This window comes from Crocodylus porosus, unplaced genomic scaffold (genome assembly GCF_001723895.1).
Source record: "Crocodylus porosus isolate Cpor-Errol unplaced genomic scaffold, CroPor_comp1, whole genome shotgun sequence".
NCBI classification, from domain to species: domain Eukaryota; kingdom Metazoa; phylum Chordata; order Crocodylia; family Crocodylidae; genus Crocodylus; species Crocodylus porosus.
The window spans coordinates 7,560,472-7,578,204 of record NW_017728940.1 but is presented as its reverse complement, the minus strand read 5'-3'; the positions used below and the strand labels follow the sequence as shown (position 1 = coordinate 7,578,204).

General features: G+C 46.1%; 1 protein-coding gene across 1 annotated transcript in view; it reads right to left on the bottom strand.

Annotated features, from left to right (window-relative positions):
* STX12 (syntaxin 12) overlaps positions 1 to 10,423 on the bottom strand; it is a 27,206-nt gene extending 16,783 nt beyond the window's left edge. The window contains exon 1 of the mRNA XM_019548044.1: positions 10,266 to 10,423. Coding sequence (XP_019403589.1) covers positions 10,266 to 10,368 — 103 coding nt within the window. The 5' untranslated portion in view covers positions 10,369 to 10,423. The remainder of the gene's footprint in view (positions 1 to 10,265) is intronic.
* Between the last annotated feature and the right edge of the window lie 7,310 nt (positions 10,424 to 17,733).

The window sequence follows — 17,733 nt, the reverse complement described above, 5'->3', positions numbered from 1 at the left end:
GTCTGGAACAGTCTGCCAGCGGAGGTGGTTCAAGCACCTACATTGAGCACCTTCAAGAGTAAATTGGATGCTTATCTTGCTGGGATCCTATGAGCCCAGCTGACTTCCTGCCCTTTGGCCAGGGGGCTGGACTCGATGATCTCCCGAGGTCCCTTCCAGCCCTAATGTCTATGAAATCTATAAAATCTATGAAATTAAGGAGGAAAAAATAAATCTCTTCACATCCTTCTTGATGCAGCATGAAGCAAAAGGCCCTTTGAATAGCTCCACTCTTATAGCTCAAACTTTCAAAATTGTACTCAACTTCAGATTGCAAACATTTTCATGCAGACACCGTTTCCAAATTCAGGCAATTCATGGCACATCAGGGCCTGATCTGGATGCCTACACATAGCAATATTCTTTCAAGTAATGGTTTGCTTAAATCATAGGTTTGTTATCATTTGCATGATATGCTAGTTCTCATGGTGTTACTTATAAAGATGCCCCGGCAACTTGCTATTTCATAAGCAGGTATCTGGGTTTTGTGTTTCCTGCAGAAAAAATGGAAAAAAATGTATATTCTCCCTTTTAAAGATGAAAAATGCAGATTTTTCATTTTAATGGAGAAACACGCAGATTTTCCACTTTTGCAAAGAGCACTCTGCAGGCTGACAGTTCCAGCCTGCAAGGGGCTAGGGGGAGCAGGAAGAGGGCGGTCAGGTATGGGGTACCATGTGCTTACTCACATATACACATGGCCACCAAGCAGCCTGGATAGTAGCTTCAGCAGGTAAGCCTGGCAAGGGGGATCGGGAGATTGAGGCCCCATAGGGAGGGAGATGGGCAGGACTGGGGCTGCTGCCCAGCTAGGGTGGTATGTAGGGCTTGGAGCCCAGGGCCTGAATGTGCAGCCACAGGGCCCCGGTGGAAAGTGGGACAGAGCAGCTCATCTGGGGGCAGGGGAAATGGGGCTGGCTTCCCACTTGCATGCTCCCAGAGGTAGCAGGGGGCATATGCCCCCAGATCTGTGCACGGGGCAGAGGCTCGGGCAGGCTGCCCACTGGGGGCTCGGGCTCTCTGCCCAGCTGCCTTCCTGCCATGGCTTCTGCAACCCAGCGGGCAGGACCTGGCGCAGCAGGACACGGTGGGGCCAGGCAGGGAAGCTCCTTGCTGCTGCAAATCCCGCACTGCCCTGGCGAGGCAAGCTGTCTGCATGGCAGCAGCGGGGGTGGTGGCGTGGAGCTGTGCCCTTCACTGCTGTTCGGAAAGCAGGGGCTGCCTCACCATGGTGGCATGGAGCTCCCAGTGGCAACAGTGAACTTTCCCACCAATTCCCCTCTGCCCTGCCGTAGCAGGCCCTGTTCAGTGGGCTGCAGAAGTCCTGGGGAGAGGGCAGCAGGGCAGGGAGCCCAAGCCCACAGCAGGCACCCCACATCTGCCCCTTACCATGGGTTCCACTCAGGGTGTGCCACTTATGGGGAAGGGGAGCATGGCTACATGTTTTGATCTGCTGCAGGAGCTGCTGCCTCCCACAGGACTCACATGCTGCTGTGGGGGCAGGGGGCTATGGATCCAGGTCTCTGGCCTCAGTCCTGGCAGCAGGGCTGGGGGGAGCTGTGGGTGTGGAGTGAGGGGCGAGAACCCATGTCCTGGTGGGCAAAGGAGGCAGGGGGAGCTCTGATTTGTCATGATAAAAACCCCAAATCTAATACTACAATTTATAGGTACTTAGAATTTATTTTGTTATAGTGAGCAAAGCACTGGTGGGCTTCCAAATTGTTTTAATATTGTAACTATATCAATAACACACTGTGTTCAACTGATACATATACATATAGTGGTATTTTAGTTTAATCATGGATTTTGGTTTTTAAAATCATAGAATTTGTGTTTTTTTAATCAGAGAATTTGCAATTTTAAACACAGAAAACCAGGATTCCTGTAAGAAATGGAACAAAGGAAGCACAATAGGAGATCAGAAAGGTTTAGGGCTTCGATGCTTCTCCCTCTTGGACCCCCGTGGAAGCTGCTCTATTTTGTTTTATATTTATACACTAATAATTGAACTATTGAACTAAGGATTCTCCAGGGTTTTTTTTGGTTGATGACAAAAGTTGAGCAAGTTCCTGTTCTTATTTTGATGAGTAGCATAAAGATCCTTTGTCAACTAAAGAGTACCACTGGTCAATGACCTCTACAAGAAAGAGAACCTGAGTTCATAAAAGAGGGAAGTCAGAGGCTGACGCAAGGAAATTCCACAAAAACAAGGTCTGTTGCAGAAGTTCAGAATAAATTACTTAGCAGAAAGCCAGAGAACCAGGGTGTTGTCATAGGCAGATAGAGCCCAGGTTTCAGCTAAACCTACATCGTCACAACTACATGAATGGATTAATCTGACAAAACAAGTAAAAAAAGAAGGGCCAAGTTGCAAGGTGAACTGCCACATCTGGTAGACCTTGTTCACAAAGCTTTGCCTATTTACTTAAGGATACTTGAGGATATTTCTAGCTTCCACGTAAAACCTTTTGAAAGGTCATTTATATGACTCTTCTGCAAGGCGCATGCAATTTTACTGTATTCCAATAAGTTATTTACTTCTGAATGTTAATGAGTAGCTTGTGATGATTCAGGACGGAGAAAGCAAGTGGTTGAGAAATGTCAGTACCATTTATTTACATTCTACTGCGTAAAATGTTGATAAGAGGGCTAAGAAAATCTACTAATAAGTTTAAGTTCTTGCCAAGTTCAAGTCAACCTTCAAAAAAATTCCAGATATAGCAACTATTAGACCTGTACGAGTTGGCAGCGATCTAATCCGGCTTCAGATCTGGCCGCAATCCGATCCAGAGCTCTGGGCCAGGTTTTCACGTTGAACCGGCTGAAGTGGCGCCGAAGCTTTGGAGCCACTGTGGAGATCCAGCCACAGGGTATAATGGGGAATCAATGAAATATCTATAACTTTGTTGTTTTTTGTCTGATTTAGATGAAACATGCAGGGATGGTATCCTCTGCTGAGAGCATGAAACATGCCAAGTTTTAAGAAGATCGGTGCAGGGGTTTTAGAGGAACTGTATCCCAGATTCTTGAAAGCCAAACTCATGTCACGTCTATGTATTATAACACAGGGGTTCAAAACTGCTGGGCTGGTAGCTCTTACTGAGGACACCAAGCCTGCCAAGTTTCAAGGAGATGGGTGCAGGGGTTTGCAGGGAACTGCACCTCAAGCTGCAGACAAGCAAAACTCATGCCATGGGTGATACTATGTGTGTTATGGCGCAGCAGGATGACAGCTGCAGGGATGGTGGCCCCTGCTGAGGCCACGGCGCCTGCCAGCTGTCAAGGAGATCGGTGCAGGGGCCCAGCACCTGGGGCCCAGCACCCCTAGCTGCTGACAGGCAAAACTCATGCCAAGACTGTGTCTCTCTTGGGGCAGTTGATTGTGTGTATTGATTCTTTCCTCTCCTTAGCCTGGTTTTGTAGGTGCTAATAGATGCTCGTTAAGTCATTACATAGTTGCTAGATCCTGTGTATTGAGCTGGACCCTGAGTGAATCATGATTGACTGATGGGTAACTGGTAACACAGCAGCTTAGCAACCAGGCCTGCAGAACTGTCTCCCCTCCCCGCCCCAAGACAGTCCCACAAGCACCCAGGCACGAATTTTGCTTGTCCACAGCTTGAGGGGCAGTTCCCCCAAACCCCTGCACTAATCTTCTTGAAACTTGGCAGGTTTCATCCTCTCTGCAGTCTACCAGCCCTGAAAAATTTATCCAAAAATCGGCCAAAAAAATAACATAGTTATAGATATTTTATTGTTTCCCCATTATACCCTATGGCCGGATCTCTGAGGCAGCTCTGAAGCTGTTCGGGAGCTCCGAACCGCTTCGGGAAACCTAACGAGGCCAGCACTTCAACCCGGATGTGCTGCTTCGGACCCCAAAGCATCCAAAGCTTCTCCAGATCCAAAGTTCTATCTGAAGCCTCACACAGCCCTAGTCACCATTATCAGATTCGTGCAAGATGAAAACGACAGTGGTAACCTTTTGACTTTTCACTTGTACCAAGTACCATATTTTCTCACATACAACATGCCCCAGTATAATATCTGAAAGGCAGAATGGGGTGGGGGTGGAGATGTTTCTGCATAAAGCAGGGACAGACCCTAATCTTCAGCTAAATCACCTTCCTTTTCCTACCTAAATAAAGCTGATATAAGAGAAGAGTTGCAAACAGACAGCAAAATTACCCAGAGAATGGTTAGCTTGATTTGTGGAACACCAAGACAGTTAAAAAGGAAGAGGCTATTGTTAATGAAGAACAATGAGGCATTGAGCCAACTAACTCTCTCAGCTACAGCTGCTGCACTGTAGACAGGAATCAAAGCAGGGTGCTTCTATTCCCATCAAAATCAGCTTCCCTGCTTAATGTACAGACCCCAATTTCAGGGGGTTAATTTTTGGGGAAAAAGGTATGTGTTGTATGTAAGAAAATATGGTAGCCTGACATGCTTTGGTATTGACTAAGGACACAATCCAATGTAATTCTAGCAAATGACACAGGAGCAGAGCTGACCTGAGCAGGGTGTGGGGCAAATCAGCCCATGCCAGGCCCTGCCTCTGCTCAGTTCCAGGCCCCAGACCCGAAGAAGCTATCGCTGCCAGCATCAACGGGGGGGGGGTGGAGCCTAGGGAGTGGCTGGACAGAGCTGCTGCTCTGCCCAGCTCCATGCCACCGCTGCTCTGCTCTACTTCATGGGGCCTCCCGAAGCGGAAGGCCGGGGCAGTCACCCCCCCATGGGAGATTTATCTGGAGTTCTGATACTGTCAGGAGAAATAAGCCAGCCTAGGGGGAGGGATGGTGGGGGAAGATCTCAATAGCCGCAATCAAGAATCCTGCATACACTTTCCTCAGCCTGGCAGTAGGTAGCTTCTGTTACCGTAAGTGTTTTGAAAGTGCATCTATGAGAGTAAGATTCAACTGAAAGTTCTTGGTTGTGAACCTATAACCAAGCCATATGCATTGCATGACTTCTTTACAAAAGAAACTAATGACAGAAGTGTCCAATTTAATCTAACACTGGCTCTCACAAAAGTACCTGAATATTCAGTACAAGTTTAAAAGTTCAAGCTTTTTTCCCATGTTATCTTACCCAAGATGTGGGGCAGAAAATTTTCCAGTGCTTAATTTTTCTAAAAATTGATTGTTTCATAAAATTCATTAGTAACAATGAATGGATGCCAATACAATATTAGGCAAGCTTACCAGTTTCAAAGTTGTAATTAATGTTTTTCAAGTGATTATCCCTAGGAAGTGTGCCCAAGAGTACAAATTTGTTTTATTGCTTTGTAAACATGAGGGTAAATAGACTCACATAATAATCCAACCCAAAAATCAAGTTATGAAATCATTTAATGGGCTGTGCAGGTCAAATCAAAACAAAAGCCAAAATTTTTATTTCATCTCAAACTGCAAATGAAACAAAACCAAAACTAAAACTGTGATTAATTTTTGTTTCACTTTCAGTTCAGCAAACAGAGCAGCATCTCATTTCTTTTCTTGAGTTGGGGAAGTTGGAAGTGCTTGCATAAGATCTGCTAGTTTTTTAGTGCTTTTGGTTTGAAATAGTCACAATAATGCCCAATCAGAAAAAAAACTAGTGTGTGGCATCATTATAGTAAAGTCCAAGCCACTGAAGGAAGGAAGAAAGTTGGTAGATGTTGTATTATTAGCATGCTCCTGCCCACAATATTTACAAGAATGAAGAAACATTTACTGACATGTAGAAACTGTCCTGAAAGAGTACAACCCATATACAGAAAGCTAATACAACAAAGAGGTGGAACAACATCTGAGAAAAGTCTGCTTCAGGAATCCTATGTAAGTAAACAAATTACTAATGTTAAACAACACATAGTATAGACTACCACCTATCTTAAAATATTATAATTTTAAAAGTTGCTAATGCAACTCTGGACTATTATTTATTTAAAATATTTGTATCCTGCTTTTCTGCTTGCACTAAGCACCCAAAGTGGCTTAGGCTTAATAATTTTTTTCTTAATTACATAATAGATAAATAGTTCCTATTTCAACCCACCAGAGCGAGCTTAGTCCTATGGCCTATGGCAGAAGCCAGACTATGCTTCCCTTTGGCTTTGCAGTCCCAGGGCAACTGGGCAGCAAGGTGAGCAGCAGAGTGTTTTTTCTGGCAAGGAAGGGGGAAGCAAGCTCCCTGCTGCTTCTCCTTCTTCTGATAGATGAGGCCAGACTAAAATAGGCCAAAATAAAAATCTTTCCCCCTTTTTGTTGCAGGAACTTGGTAGCTCAAATTAAATAGCAGATTTGCAAAAATTGGAAAAAGTGAAAATGTTTAGCTGCCAGGACTGGGGGGAAATGAAGCAGGATCCTTGCTTTCAAGATTGTCACCAGATATGAGATCCACCATAAGTAACTGTTTAAGACAGTCAAGCTTTTTAATTAAGCTTTGTGGAGAAAGTGTAAAAAAAAAGATAAAGGAAAAACAGATGAGACATTAGGTCAAGCTATATTTGCAAGTGGTACACCTCTTCCCATAACTGAAAATCAATACTGGAAGGAACATTACAAATTAATTCACCCATCATATAAGATATTGTCATGTTATCGGTTAACACATTCTCTCTTAGATAGTGAGTATGACAGAGTTCAAACAATGGTTATTCAGAGAATTGGTCAAGCAGTATCACTGACTCTTGTGTCACATGGATGGACTGATATACAAGGAAATCCTTTATTGAACATTATGTTAGCAACACCTGAACCAATACTCCTGAAAGCAATTGCTACCAAATCTTCTAGTCATACAGGTGAATACATAACTAAATTACTGAGTGAAGAGATTGGAAGTGCAGGTCCCTCCAGGGTACAAGCCTGTGTAACTGATAATATGAATAATATGAAAGCTGCATGGCAAATATTAAAGGCAAAGCATCCTCATTTAATAGTACTTGGCTGTCTTGTTCAATCTTTTGGCAAAGGACACATTAAGTGTAGATACAATGAAGACAATATTGACAAACTGCAAAGCAATTGTGAAGGTATTCAATAATCATCATGTTGCTAATCAGACTCTGAAGAAATTACAGAAAGAGAAGCAGGGGAAGGAAAGTGCACTTTTATTGCCAGGAGAAACTAGACGGTGTTCGGCTACAAAGTGTTTACATAGTTTGCTGTGCACAAAGAACTGTTTGCAGCATGCTTCAATAGATGACAGTATCCTAGATGAATCCCGTGAAAATTTGGAAGCAGATACTCGACAACAATGTGTTTTGGTTTCGAGTTCAAGGAGCGTTCAGTTTGCTACTACCAGTCTCAGTGGCTATCAAGAAATGTGAAGGAGATGCACCAAGTCTTTCAAATATTTCAGAGATATTCAGACAACCGAGTGAAAATCTAATTGAGCTTTTGCCTTCTTCACCTCTATCCAAAACAGGAGTAGTAGTAAAACAAATGTTTACTAAGAGATCTGAGTTTTGCTCTCATCCAGTTCATCTGGCAGCAAACCTTTTGGATCCTCAACACAGAGGACAGCATTTATCAAAAAATGAATTATCTACTGCTCTCAATACAATTATGGAAGTAGCAAAGAATGTCCCCAATATCGATGAAATGACAATGTTTGTCATCATGGCTAAGTACCATGCAAAAGAAAAACTTTGGAGCAAAGACATCACTTGGCAGGCAGCACAGAATACATCTCCTCTCACATGGTGGAAGGGATACTGTAACACCCGACTGTTGTCCAGGATTGCTCTAAGGATCCTAAGCATTCCACCAACACCAGCTTCTTGTGAACGGAACTGGAAGGCTTTCAGCTCAATCAAGACAAAAAAAAGGAATACACTAACAAACAAATGCACTGCTAAGCTTGTTTCTATTTCTCAAAATCGCTTGCTTCTGGAGAATCAGTCAGAAGCACAATTAGTGAAGAAGATGTAGTGTGATAAGTCATCCTTGCCCATAGACTCATTGATGAAACCACCATTTAGCAAAAGAGAATGTAGTTCAAGTAGTTTTGAAACAGATTTGCCTCAATAAGTAAGTAGTGCAAGTGAGTCTACAGATAGTGAGATTGAAACTGGATGAGTCACAATTACCTCAGTGGAAGAAAATTAAACTGTTGAAGTAGATGAGTGGACAACTACGGCACATCATGCATGCACAGTTCTTTGGGTGTGCTAAAATTAGTGCGTCAACAGTTTTCAGAGCTTTCATTTTTTTCTAAATTTAAACAAACAATGTAAGGGAAGTCCATGCTATTGTGTATTGTCTTTACATGTTTACAAGTATTCCAATAAAAATAATTTCTTTCCACATAAAGCTTTGAATTTGTTTGAATATAACATTTAAACCACATTAAGTATGCTGTATTTAATTTTTTTTCCTAATCAAATATTTCAGTTCAAATACTTGTGGCTATTGGGACATAAAATTAACATGGGAAATTAACATGGGGGTACTTTTTTAGTTTTGTTTACTAAAACAAATCAAATAAATATGCTAAAATCAGATCATGCTCTACTTAGGGCATTGAAAAATTTTCCAATTCAAAATTTTCTGAAAAACCTACATCTCTGGATTCTACCCTGCTAGAATCCAATAAATGCCAGATGCCCCTAAGCATTTTAGAGATTTGGTGAGCTCATGAATAGATGCATTTTCTTTTACACTTTACTTCATAAATGAGCAACCATAGGAGCTTGAGAATGAGAGTCTTTGTGTTATAATGTACGTTATGCCCCACAGGATCACCATGATCTTGTGTTCAACATCTGGCATCCCATCTATTAGCTACCAATTCAGGCAGCTGCTCCCCTTTCCCATTCCACAGAGAGAGAAACTGGGATTTCTGCTTGTGACGTTACAAGTCAGGTTCACCATTAAGCATTTTCTTCCATAATGGACTTCCTGTTTCTACAGTCAAAGAAGGCAGCTGCTATTTGCTACAGGAGAGATCAAAGAGCTGTTTAAAAAGAGCACCCACAAAGCTTACAAGCCAAGTGGGACAGATAACACAGGTTAGAAATGTCACTGGTCTCAAAACAATATGAAGTCTAGCTGCATTGCTTTATGCACTGGGATAGCTCTGAAAGCCACATAGGGCAAGTACACTCAAAGCTGAAATGCAAGTAGAGATGGAAGGCATGACATAAAAGAAAGGCGGCTCCAAGTCAAAAAGGTCAGGAAATGCAAAGACGATAACATGAAAACAAGGGGAAAAAAGAATCATAGAAGCAGGGCTAGAAGAACTCTCAGGAGGTCTGGTCAACTCTCCCGATCAAGGTATGATTGCCCTTATTTAACCATCCTACAAAAGTGTCTGTGTAAACTGTGCTTAAAAACTGCATAAACAACTACACACAAAACCCCCAAGAACACCCTAAGTGGCCACAGTGGGGCACTGGCAATTTCCTGCCACTTCACAGACAGGCCTATTTGTTGCATACCAGGAGCTGCGGACCTGGCCCAAGCAGAAACAGTGGCCCCTCTAACATCAGAGCTACTTGTTTAACTCTAAAAGAAAGTGTGGGCCTAGCCCACCAGGTCACTCATTGGCCTCCCTGAGGTAGGGAGGCCACAGGAAAAGTGACAACAGAATTTGTGGGACAAAGAATGAAAAAAACAGGGACAGGATTTCAGGTGAGAGGTTCAAATTAAGCGTGCCAAGTGGGGACACCGAGCAGAGCACACTCTCAAGGAGCAAGCAGACATTGCCCAGGGGTACTCTGGGGAGCAGATGAGGGAAAGAAAAAGGGCCCTCCCGGCCACAGCCTCCTTCCTGGTCAAGCACATGGCCAGCCTGGGCAGAAGGTGGTTGACCAGGAGGTCCAGGGACTGGGTGGGGCCACGGACAGGGAGAGTGTAGATAAAAAGGCGGGGGGAACCTCAATAAGAGGCTGGGCTGGGTCCGTGTGCGCCAGGATCCCCCTCTGTGCACAAAGGGGGAAGTCAACAGAGGCATCCACGAAAGGCGCCGGTGGCATGAGGATGACAGTGGAGCACTTCCTAATATCAGACGAGCTAATGAATGGGAACAACAGCGCTCGGGACACGGACACGCTGCAAAACCAGGCAACCACCCTGACGACGAACACCGGAGGAGGACCGTGCCCCCCCTGCACAACTGCCTGATTTGACCCGGGGCCGGCTCCTCCTTGGCCCCACCTGCGTTGGGCGGCCTGGGCCTGAGGGGAGGGGCTGGACCCTGAGGCCAGGAAACCCGGAGGAGGGGCGGGGGGCACTCACTGCATTGCGCGATGCGCTGCACGTTGGCGCTGCAGGTCTGGATAATGCCGCCGAAGTCGCGGGGCGGCCCCAGCGTGGGACGGGGGGCGCGCGGGCCCGACATGGCGGCACCGGACGAGCTGCAGCCGCTGGAGCACTCGGGCCGGAGCCGGGACAGCGCCGCGGGGCCAGGCGCATGCGCTATGCGGGAAGCCACCCCGGCCGGGCCCAGCCCCGCCCCCGCCGCCAACGCGCCGGAAGCGGCGGGAACCATGGCAACGAGGGACGCGCGGCGCCGCGCACGTGTTCTCCTGCGCTCCGGCCCCGCGCGGCGCCTCGTCCTCATCTCCCGCCACGGACCCCGTGTCGACAATCGAGGTGGTGTGAGTACTGCGCTGCATTGCCTGTCCTGATTACGTGACTGTCAGCTCGACTGTCAACGCTGCTTTCGCTCCTTTAAATCATTCATTTCTATCTGCACCAGCCTCAAACTCATCTGAAATGGCATGGTAGCTGTGGAGGCCAATGTCAGTGTCCGTTGCTGGGACAAGGCTCCGCGGAATCGCACAAACCTGTTACAGCCCGAACGAGGAGCGGGTGGGTGCAGGCCCCGATTCTGCAAACACGTCGGCGGCTCCGGGCACGTGAATAGCCTCGACTGACTTCAAGCAAAAACTAGTCACTCAATCACACATTTTCTAAAGTGGTGAATCGGGGGTCCTGGTTTTCTCTGTTTAAATGGCCGAAATTCTCCGGTTACAACCTCTGTATCACTGTTTTTTTTTTATTAAAATGAAAGGCCGCTATGTATACACAGGTATCAGTTGAATGCAATATTTTATTGATGTATTTGCAATTTTAAAGCAATTTGGAAGTTTACCTTTATCATCATAATACAATGACTTCTAAATATCTATACACTTTAGCATTTGCTTCTGGTTTTCTTTTTCTTTTTTTATCATGGAAAATCAGAGCTTTCCCTGCCCTCTTCACTCACCAGGACCTGGGTCCAGCTGCAGCTGTCCCTTCCCCTCCCCGCCCCGCCGCTGCTTTGTGTCACTGAGCAGCAGTGATATGCTGGTGTCCCTCACTCCCAAACCACAGCCTCTGAATCTCCCCAGCCCCACTGATGCCCCTCCCAACTTGCTGCCCCCCAGTGTGGGGGCAGGTGTAGGACAGGGTGGGATGCCTGACCATAGGCAATGCCATAGGCAACTTGTTAGAAGGGTAAGGGGGGCAGCATGCCCACTCCTAGATTTGTGTGCCCACAGCGGGGCGTGGGGCTGTAGCCTGACCAGACTAGCACAGGCAGGAGCTGCCAGCACAAGAGGGCAGAGCAGGACGGTGAGACTTATTGCCGCTGCCACCAGGACTGCTGCATTGGCAGCAGTGCAAGGAGTAGCAGATCAGAGGTGGGATGGGGAGTGGGACTGCTGCCCTCACCTCCTCCTGCCGCCACCGGCTCATGTGCTGGGCCATGGGTCTACCCCACCACCATGGTCCAGCTGCCACTACCACTCCCCTCAGGCTGCCTATGCTGCCCCTCTCCCCATGTCCCCTCCTGGATAGAGCCATGGCTCAGCACAGGAGTGGCTGGTGGCAGGAGGAGGTCAGGGCAACGCAGCCCCGACCATGCGTTACTCCTCACACTGCTGGCAGCATGGCTGGTGGAGGGTTTATGGTGGTAGCAGCAGTGAGTCTTGCTGCCCTGTTTGACACTCCCACACTGGGTCTCACCCGCTGGGCCATGGAGCGACTCCTGCCCATGCCAGTTCAACCAGGCTGTAGTCCTGTGCCTGCTGTGGGTACACAAATCTTGGGGGGTACATGCCCCCCCCACCCCACTGGCACATCACCTATGCGTCCCTGCCCCCTCACACCTTGCCTATGCTCCCCAAAATTGACTTAGCTGTGGGAGCTGATCGCTACCATGATGCCTGGCTGCCATGTCCATGTGTCCGCATGCACATGCATGTGGCATCCCCTGCCTGTGATCGCCCTTCTCCTGTTCCCCTCAGCCCCAAGCAGCCCCTTGCAAGGGGAAACCCACTGTTTCCTATGTTTTTTGCCTTTATAGGAGAAAATCCTCCTTTTCCCACAGTAAACAGAAAACACAGATCCCTGCTGATAATCATGAAAAACTGTTCAGATTTACATGACATGAACAGAGAGCTAGACATAAGACTTAGAATCATAGAAAGTTAGCACTGGAAGGGACCTCAGGAGGTCACATCTAGTCCAACCCCGTACTCAAAGCAGGACCATCCCCAACTAGATCATTCCAGCCAGGGGTTTGTCTAGCTGAGTCTTGAAAACCTCCAAGGATGGAGCTTGCACCACCTCTCTGGGTAACCTGTTTCAGCATTTTACTACCCTCCTAGTGAGAAAATTCTACCTAATATCTAACTTAAACTTCTGCTGCTGCAACTTGAGACCATTGCTCCTTGTTCTGTCATCTGTCACCACTGAAAACAGTCTAGCTCCATCCTCTGTTGAACCCCACTTCAGGTAGGTGAAGGCTGCTATTAAATCCCCTCTCAGTCTTCTCCTCTATAGACTAAATGTGAACATTTTTATATACATAAGCCAAGTGTACATTTAGGCACCAGTATTTAATGATTTCAGACTTTGGAGCATAAGCCTTCTTGACTTCACACGGCAAACCCTGATGTATTAGTCTAATCTTGGTAAAGCATTTAAATTCCTTTGATTTGTGCAAGTTCAGTAGATCAAAAGGGCTACCTGCTTACCAATTTTGGCTTGTTTACACAGTAAAGATGTTGGTGGAGCCCCAAACTCACCTATATCATTGAAATATGAAATATCTTAGTAGGAAGAAATCAAATTCTATTAATTAATGAATACAGGTTTCCCTCGCTTTATGGTTCTGTATGTGCGAATTTGTGCTTATGCAATGACCCTTTTTATACCAAAAATTTGTTATATGTGAGGTAAATTCACTCTCATGCGATCAAGTGGGGTGGAAGCCCGCAGTTAACTACTTTGTGCAGTGCATTGTGGGAGTGACGTGCACCAAAATATAGTCTCCTGGGTGGATCTGTGCTCCTCACTTGTTGTCTGCGACATGTGTTTCTGTAGTTGCCATCCCCATTATGATAATACCCTGTGCTTGTGTACTGTCTGCTGTTGGGGAGTACCAAAATTTTCTTGTAAAAGTGGTAGAAATGGGTCTGGGGGTCAGTACAGTCCAAGTCTTGGAACATATCCCTATTTGCTAAATTGTAAAGTGGGTTCCCTTTATGCAAATTCTAGTTATGTGCCATTTTCCAGGAATGCAGGTACAGCATAAAGCGAGGGAAGCCTGTACAATTATCTTTCTCAGTGATTGAAGACAAAATGGTAAGAGTGTACACAACATCATAAAAATAACTGATCAGTTAATGTAATTTAAAATCATTTAAATGTAAAAATGTATTTTTGATAATGTGTGCTTGTACGCACAATGGTGGTTTAATTCTCCCTAAACTGAAATGGCGCTTTTTTAAAAACCTGCCATTCCCACCATTTCAGTTTAGAGAGAACTAAACCCCCATTGCCTGTACATGGGTGAGGGGGCCCAATCCTTTTTTTTTTCCTTCCCAGCCTACCTGCTTCTCCTGCACCATGGTCCCTGAGCTGCGTGGGCCCAGTGCTTCCTTACACAATGGCAGCATCCCCCAGGTGGCACCTGCCCGCTAGCACCTGGCTCAGGTGGTCCTGGGGGGTGCTGCCACCGCGGAGGGAAGCACTGGGCCCCACACAACTGGGGCTGTATGACCTGGTGGCAGCTTGTGCAGGCAGGCTTAACTGAGGGGAAAAAAATTGCGAAGACCCTAATCTTTTTTATTTTCCTCCTGGAGCCTGCCTGCCTGAGCTTTGCAGGGCATGGTGCTTTCCTCTGTGGCAGCAGTGTCCCCTGGGACCACCTTGGCTGGGTGCCAGTGGGTGGGTGCCACCTAGGAGATGTCACCACTGCAGAGGGAAACACCTGGGTCCCCCACAGCTCAGGGGCCAACAGCCCGCTGGCAGCTCCCCCCTCCCCCCACTGTGGGGGAGGCAGGTAAGGTCCAGTACCCCATGCACCGTCCCTGCCTCTTGGGACAACCCAGGAATGGATGGCTTGCCCCTGGAGCGGAGCGGGAGGGCAGCTGGGTGTGCTAGCGGCAGGAAAAGGGGGCGGGGACAGTGTATGGGGTGTTGGGAGCCCCCCCAAGCCTGAACTTCCCTGAGCATGTCTGTTTCCAGCGCCCCATGCACCGTTGCATTTTGTTAGGTAGCAAACTAAAACACCTCAGAGGTGTTTTACTTTGCTATGTAATGAAGTCCTGTAAAATGGAATAAGCCACTGTACATGTAAATAGCAACACCATTAAAACAGAATACACTGCCAAGCATGTAAATAGCAATGCCAATAATGGTGCAAAAGGGCATTTTGCTGCTTTAAAGGCCAGTTTTGTTGCATGTACAAAGGCCCAATGATTTTCTTCACCCTGGAATTCAGTTTACTTATCTTTCTCTAGTTAGAAGTATCAGGCCAGATTCTATTCCACTTTTTTGGCATCTAAGTGAACTTAAGTTCCTAAGTGCAATTCTGTTCCATCCTGTCTGAATCCCTAACAATCTATTAATGCAGGGGTGCTCAACCTCCAGCCTCTGTTGTCATGTCATCTGGCTCATGGAGCTCTGCACAGGACCAGAAATTTGGCAATGGGGAGTGGTGGCACTGCTATCCTGTTGCCAAATTTCCAGTGCCAAGGGGAGCCCCAGGCTCTTCATGCTGGATTGGGCATCCAATCCCAGTGTGCAGGGCCAGGCGCAAGTGGTGCTAGGCCCCAAGACCTAATCCTGGCACATGAGAGTGCTGCTGTCCAATTCTGGCACAGGGGCAAGAGAGGATGGAGCTGCACCCCAGGGCCCACTCCCGGCAAGTGGGGGCATGAGGGTGTGGTACTATCCCCCAGGGCCCAATCACAGCATTCGGGGCATGGAGAGGGCAGTGCAGAGTCCTAGGGCCCAGTTCTGGTGTGCAGGGCTTGATCTAGACCTGCAGACTGGCCCCATGCCATTCATCTGACCTATAGGGCCAAAAGCTTGGGCACCACTGCATTAATGTAGCTACTTATAAAACACACTATTATCTGACCCTTAACTTAAGTAATAAAAAAGTAGTAAGTAGAAGGAGGACCCATCTCCTTTTACATTAGCAGTTTTTCTACTCAAGCAGGGTGGAATAGAACCACAGAGGCCCAAGTCCACTTACTGATATGTTCCTAATAGGTGGAACAGAATGTGGCCCATAGTGATGGTTTTCAATTCAATAATATAAAAGTGTAAGTTAGGTATCCATTTCTTCAGCTTATTACAGATACATTGTAACTATTCTAAAGAAAGTATTTTTGATATTGGGAGAAAGGTAAATTCACTTTATTAAGAAAGTTTGAAGTCAGGCTATTTGATAATACATCATCAAAACACAACTCTGTTAGCATATTTCTCTAAGAAACTACTATTCAGGGATGTACATCTCCAACAGACAAAATCCTTATTAACTATACAGTAGGATTATAGATACTGGCTATAATCCTCAAAACATTTACTTTAAACATGTGCATAGTCTCATTGACATTAGTGGGACTGTTTATATGCATAAAGCTCAGCATACATCTAAATACTTTCAGTGTCATTTCCAAAGTTGTGAAAATACATCCCTTGAAGACAAAATGCTATACACAGTGGCCTTGTCAATAGAGATGCATTGGACTATTATGGTCTGGTATGGTACACTGATAAGTTGTTTTGTACCTAAACGGTGCAGAGAGATTTCCAGAGTTTTTGGTTGTAGCCGTGTTGGGCTAAGGACATAGGTAGGCAAGGTTCTTTGGGTAGATGTGATATCTTTTATTAGAGTAACTGAATAACTGGAAAAATGTTCTTTGCAAGCACCCTTCTTTAGGCATAGGGAGTCTCTGCTGTTCTGAGATCTCCAAGGAATGAAAGAAGCTAAAAGTGTGACAGGAGGTCAGTGCAGGGGTGACTGGTGCCTCCTGAGTCTGGGGGGAAGGGAGGGTACAATTTAGGGGCAGGCCCAGGGGCAAGCCAAAAGCCCCATATCCACTCCTATACTTCTGTGCCATGGCTTAGTGCCCCCTGCAACATATCACCAGCTTGCACCGCAAAAATCTGCCCTGTCCTGAGCAGTGCCGAGCTGGGGGCCAATCCTGGGGGAGGGGGGAGGGCTTGTGCCCCCCCATGCCTCCCCTACCAGTTGCCTGTGGATCAGTAAGAATGTAAATAGGTGGAAATTAAAGGTTGAAAAGGGAAGGGGAAACAAGGGGGAAATAATTCCAAAGGTAAGCAAGGGAGACTCTGCTGTAGTTGAGGTCTCCAAGGTAGAACGAGGCAGTATGTGAAAAAGTAAATAGCTGGAAAATAGGAAGATAAAGGGTAGAAAATGGGGTGGGAAATACAACTGGTAAGGTCAGGCAGGTAGCTGGTGAATCCGATGTCAGGCAGGTTGTAATGTGTCATAAATCCAATGTCTATATTGAGTCCATGATTTTCGGTATTCAGTAGTGAAGTTTGTAGGCTTGTCTACGAAAGGCGTTTTGTAAGTTTCCTTGGAGGATTAGAACTGAGAGGTCAGAGAGGGAGTGATTGTCTTGTGAGAAATGTGCACCCACAGGTAATTGGATATTTTTGTATTTGATGGATTTTCGGTGTGCACGCCTTCTGGTGCACAGTTGTTTGTTTTCTCCTACATATTTTCCATCAGGACATTTAGTGCACTGGATGATATGTATTACATTTCTGGAGGTGCAGATATAATATCCAGGAATGGTGATGATTCTGTTGTGGGGTGTGGTTATTGTAGGAGGTGTGGAGATGTGTTGGGAGGTTTTGTGCTTCTTGTTCTGAGTGGCCTGGATCCATCTGGTATGGTTTGGGTCATAGGAAGTTTGCTTCTGGTGAGAGATTTCCAGTGCTGTTCAACACTGCAAAAGGAACTAGCTTGTTCTTAGTATTTAATAACATTAACTAATTAGTTTTCTATTTGTTTTACAGTTCCCCCAAATTCTCAAAGCCTTCTGCAAAGGCTTACTAACAAAATAAAAGTATAGGGCAAATTTCACATAGTAGATAACCAAAGGGCACATTTACGGGAAGGGTGAGGGGAAGGGGAGCAGTGCTTTAATTAGAGCAGCCCCAAGAGCTACTTTAATTGAAGCATCACAGCACCTCATGTATCAGCATCCCCGCACTTCAAAATGGTGGTGGGTCGCTTGAACTAAATCTTGTTCAACGAGCTTTAGTTCAAGCAGCCCCACCACCATTTTGAAGCACGGGGAGGCTGATAAACAAGATATGGGAGGCTGCTAGAGCATGGTAATTACCGTGCTGCTGGAGTGTAGTAATTATTGTGGCATGGTAATTGCCATACAGATTAATCGAGTCTGCTCTGATGCACTGGAATTACAATGTGTTGGCGTAG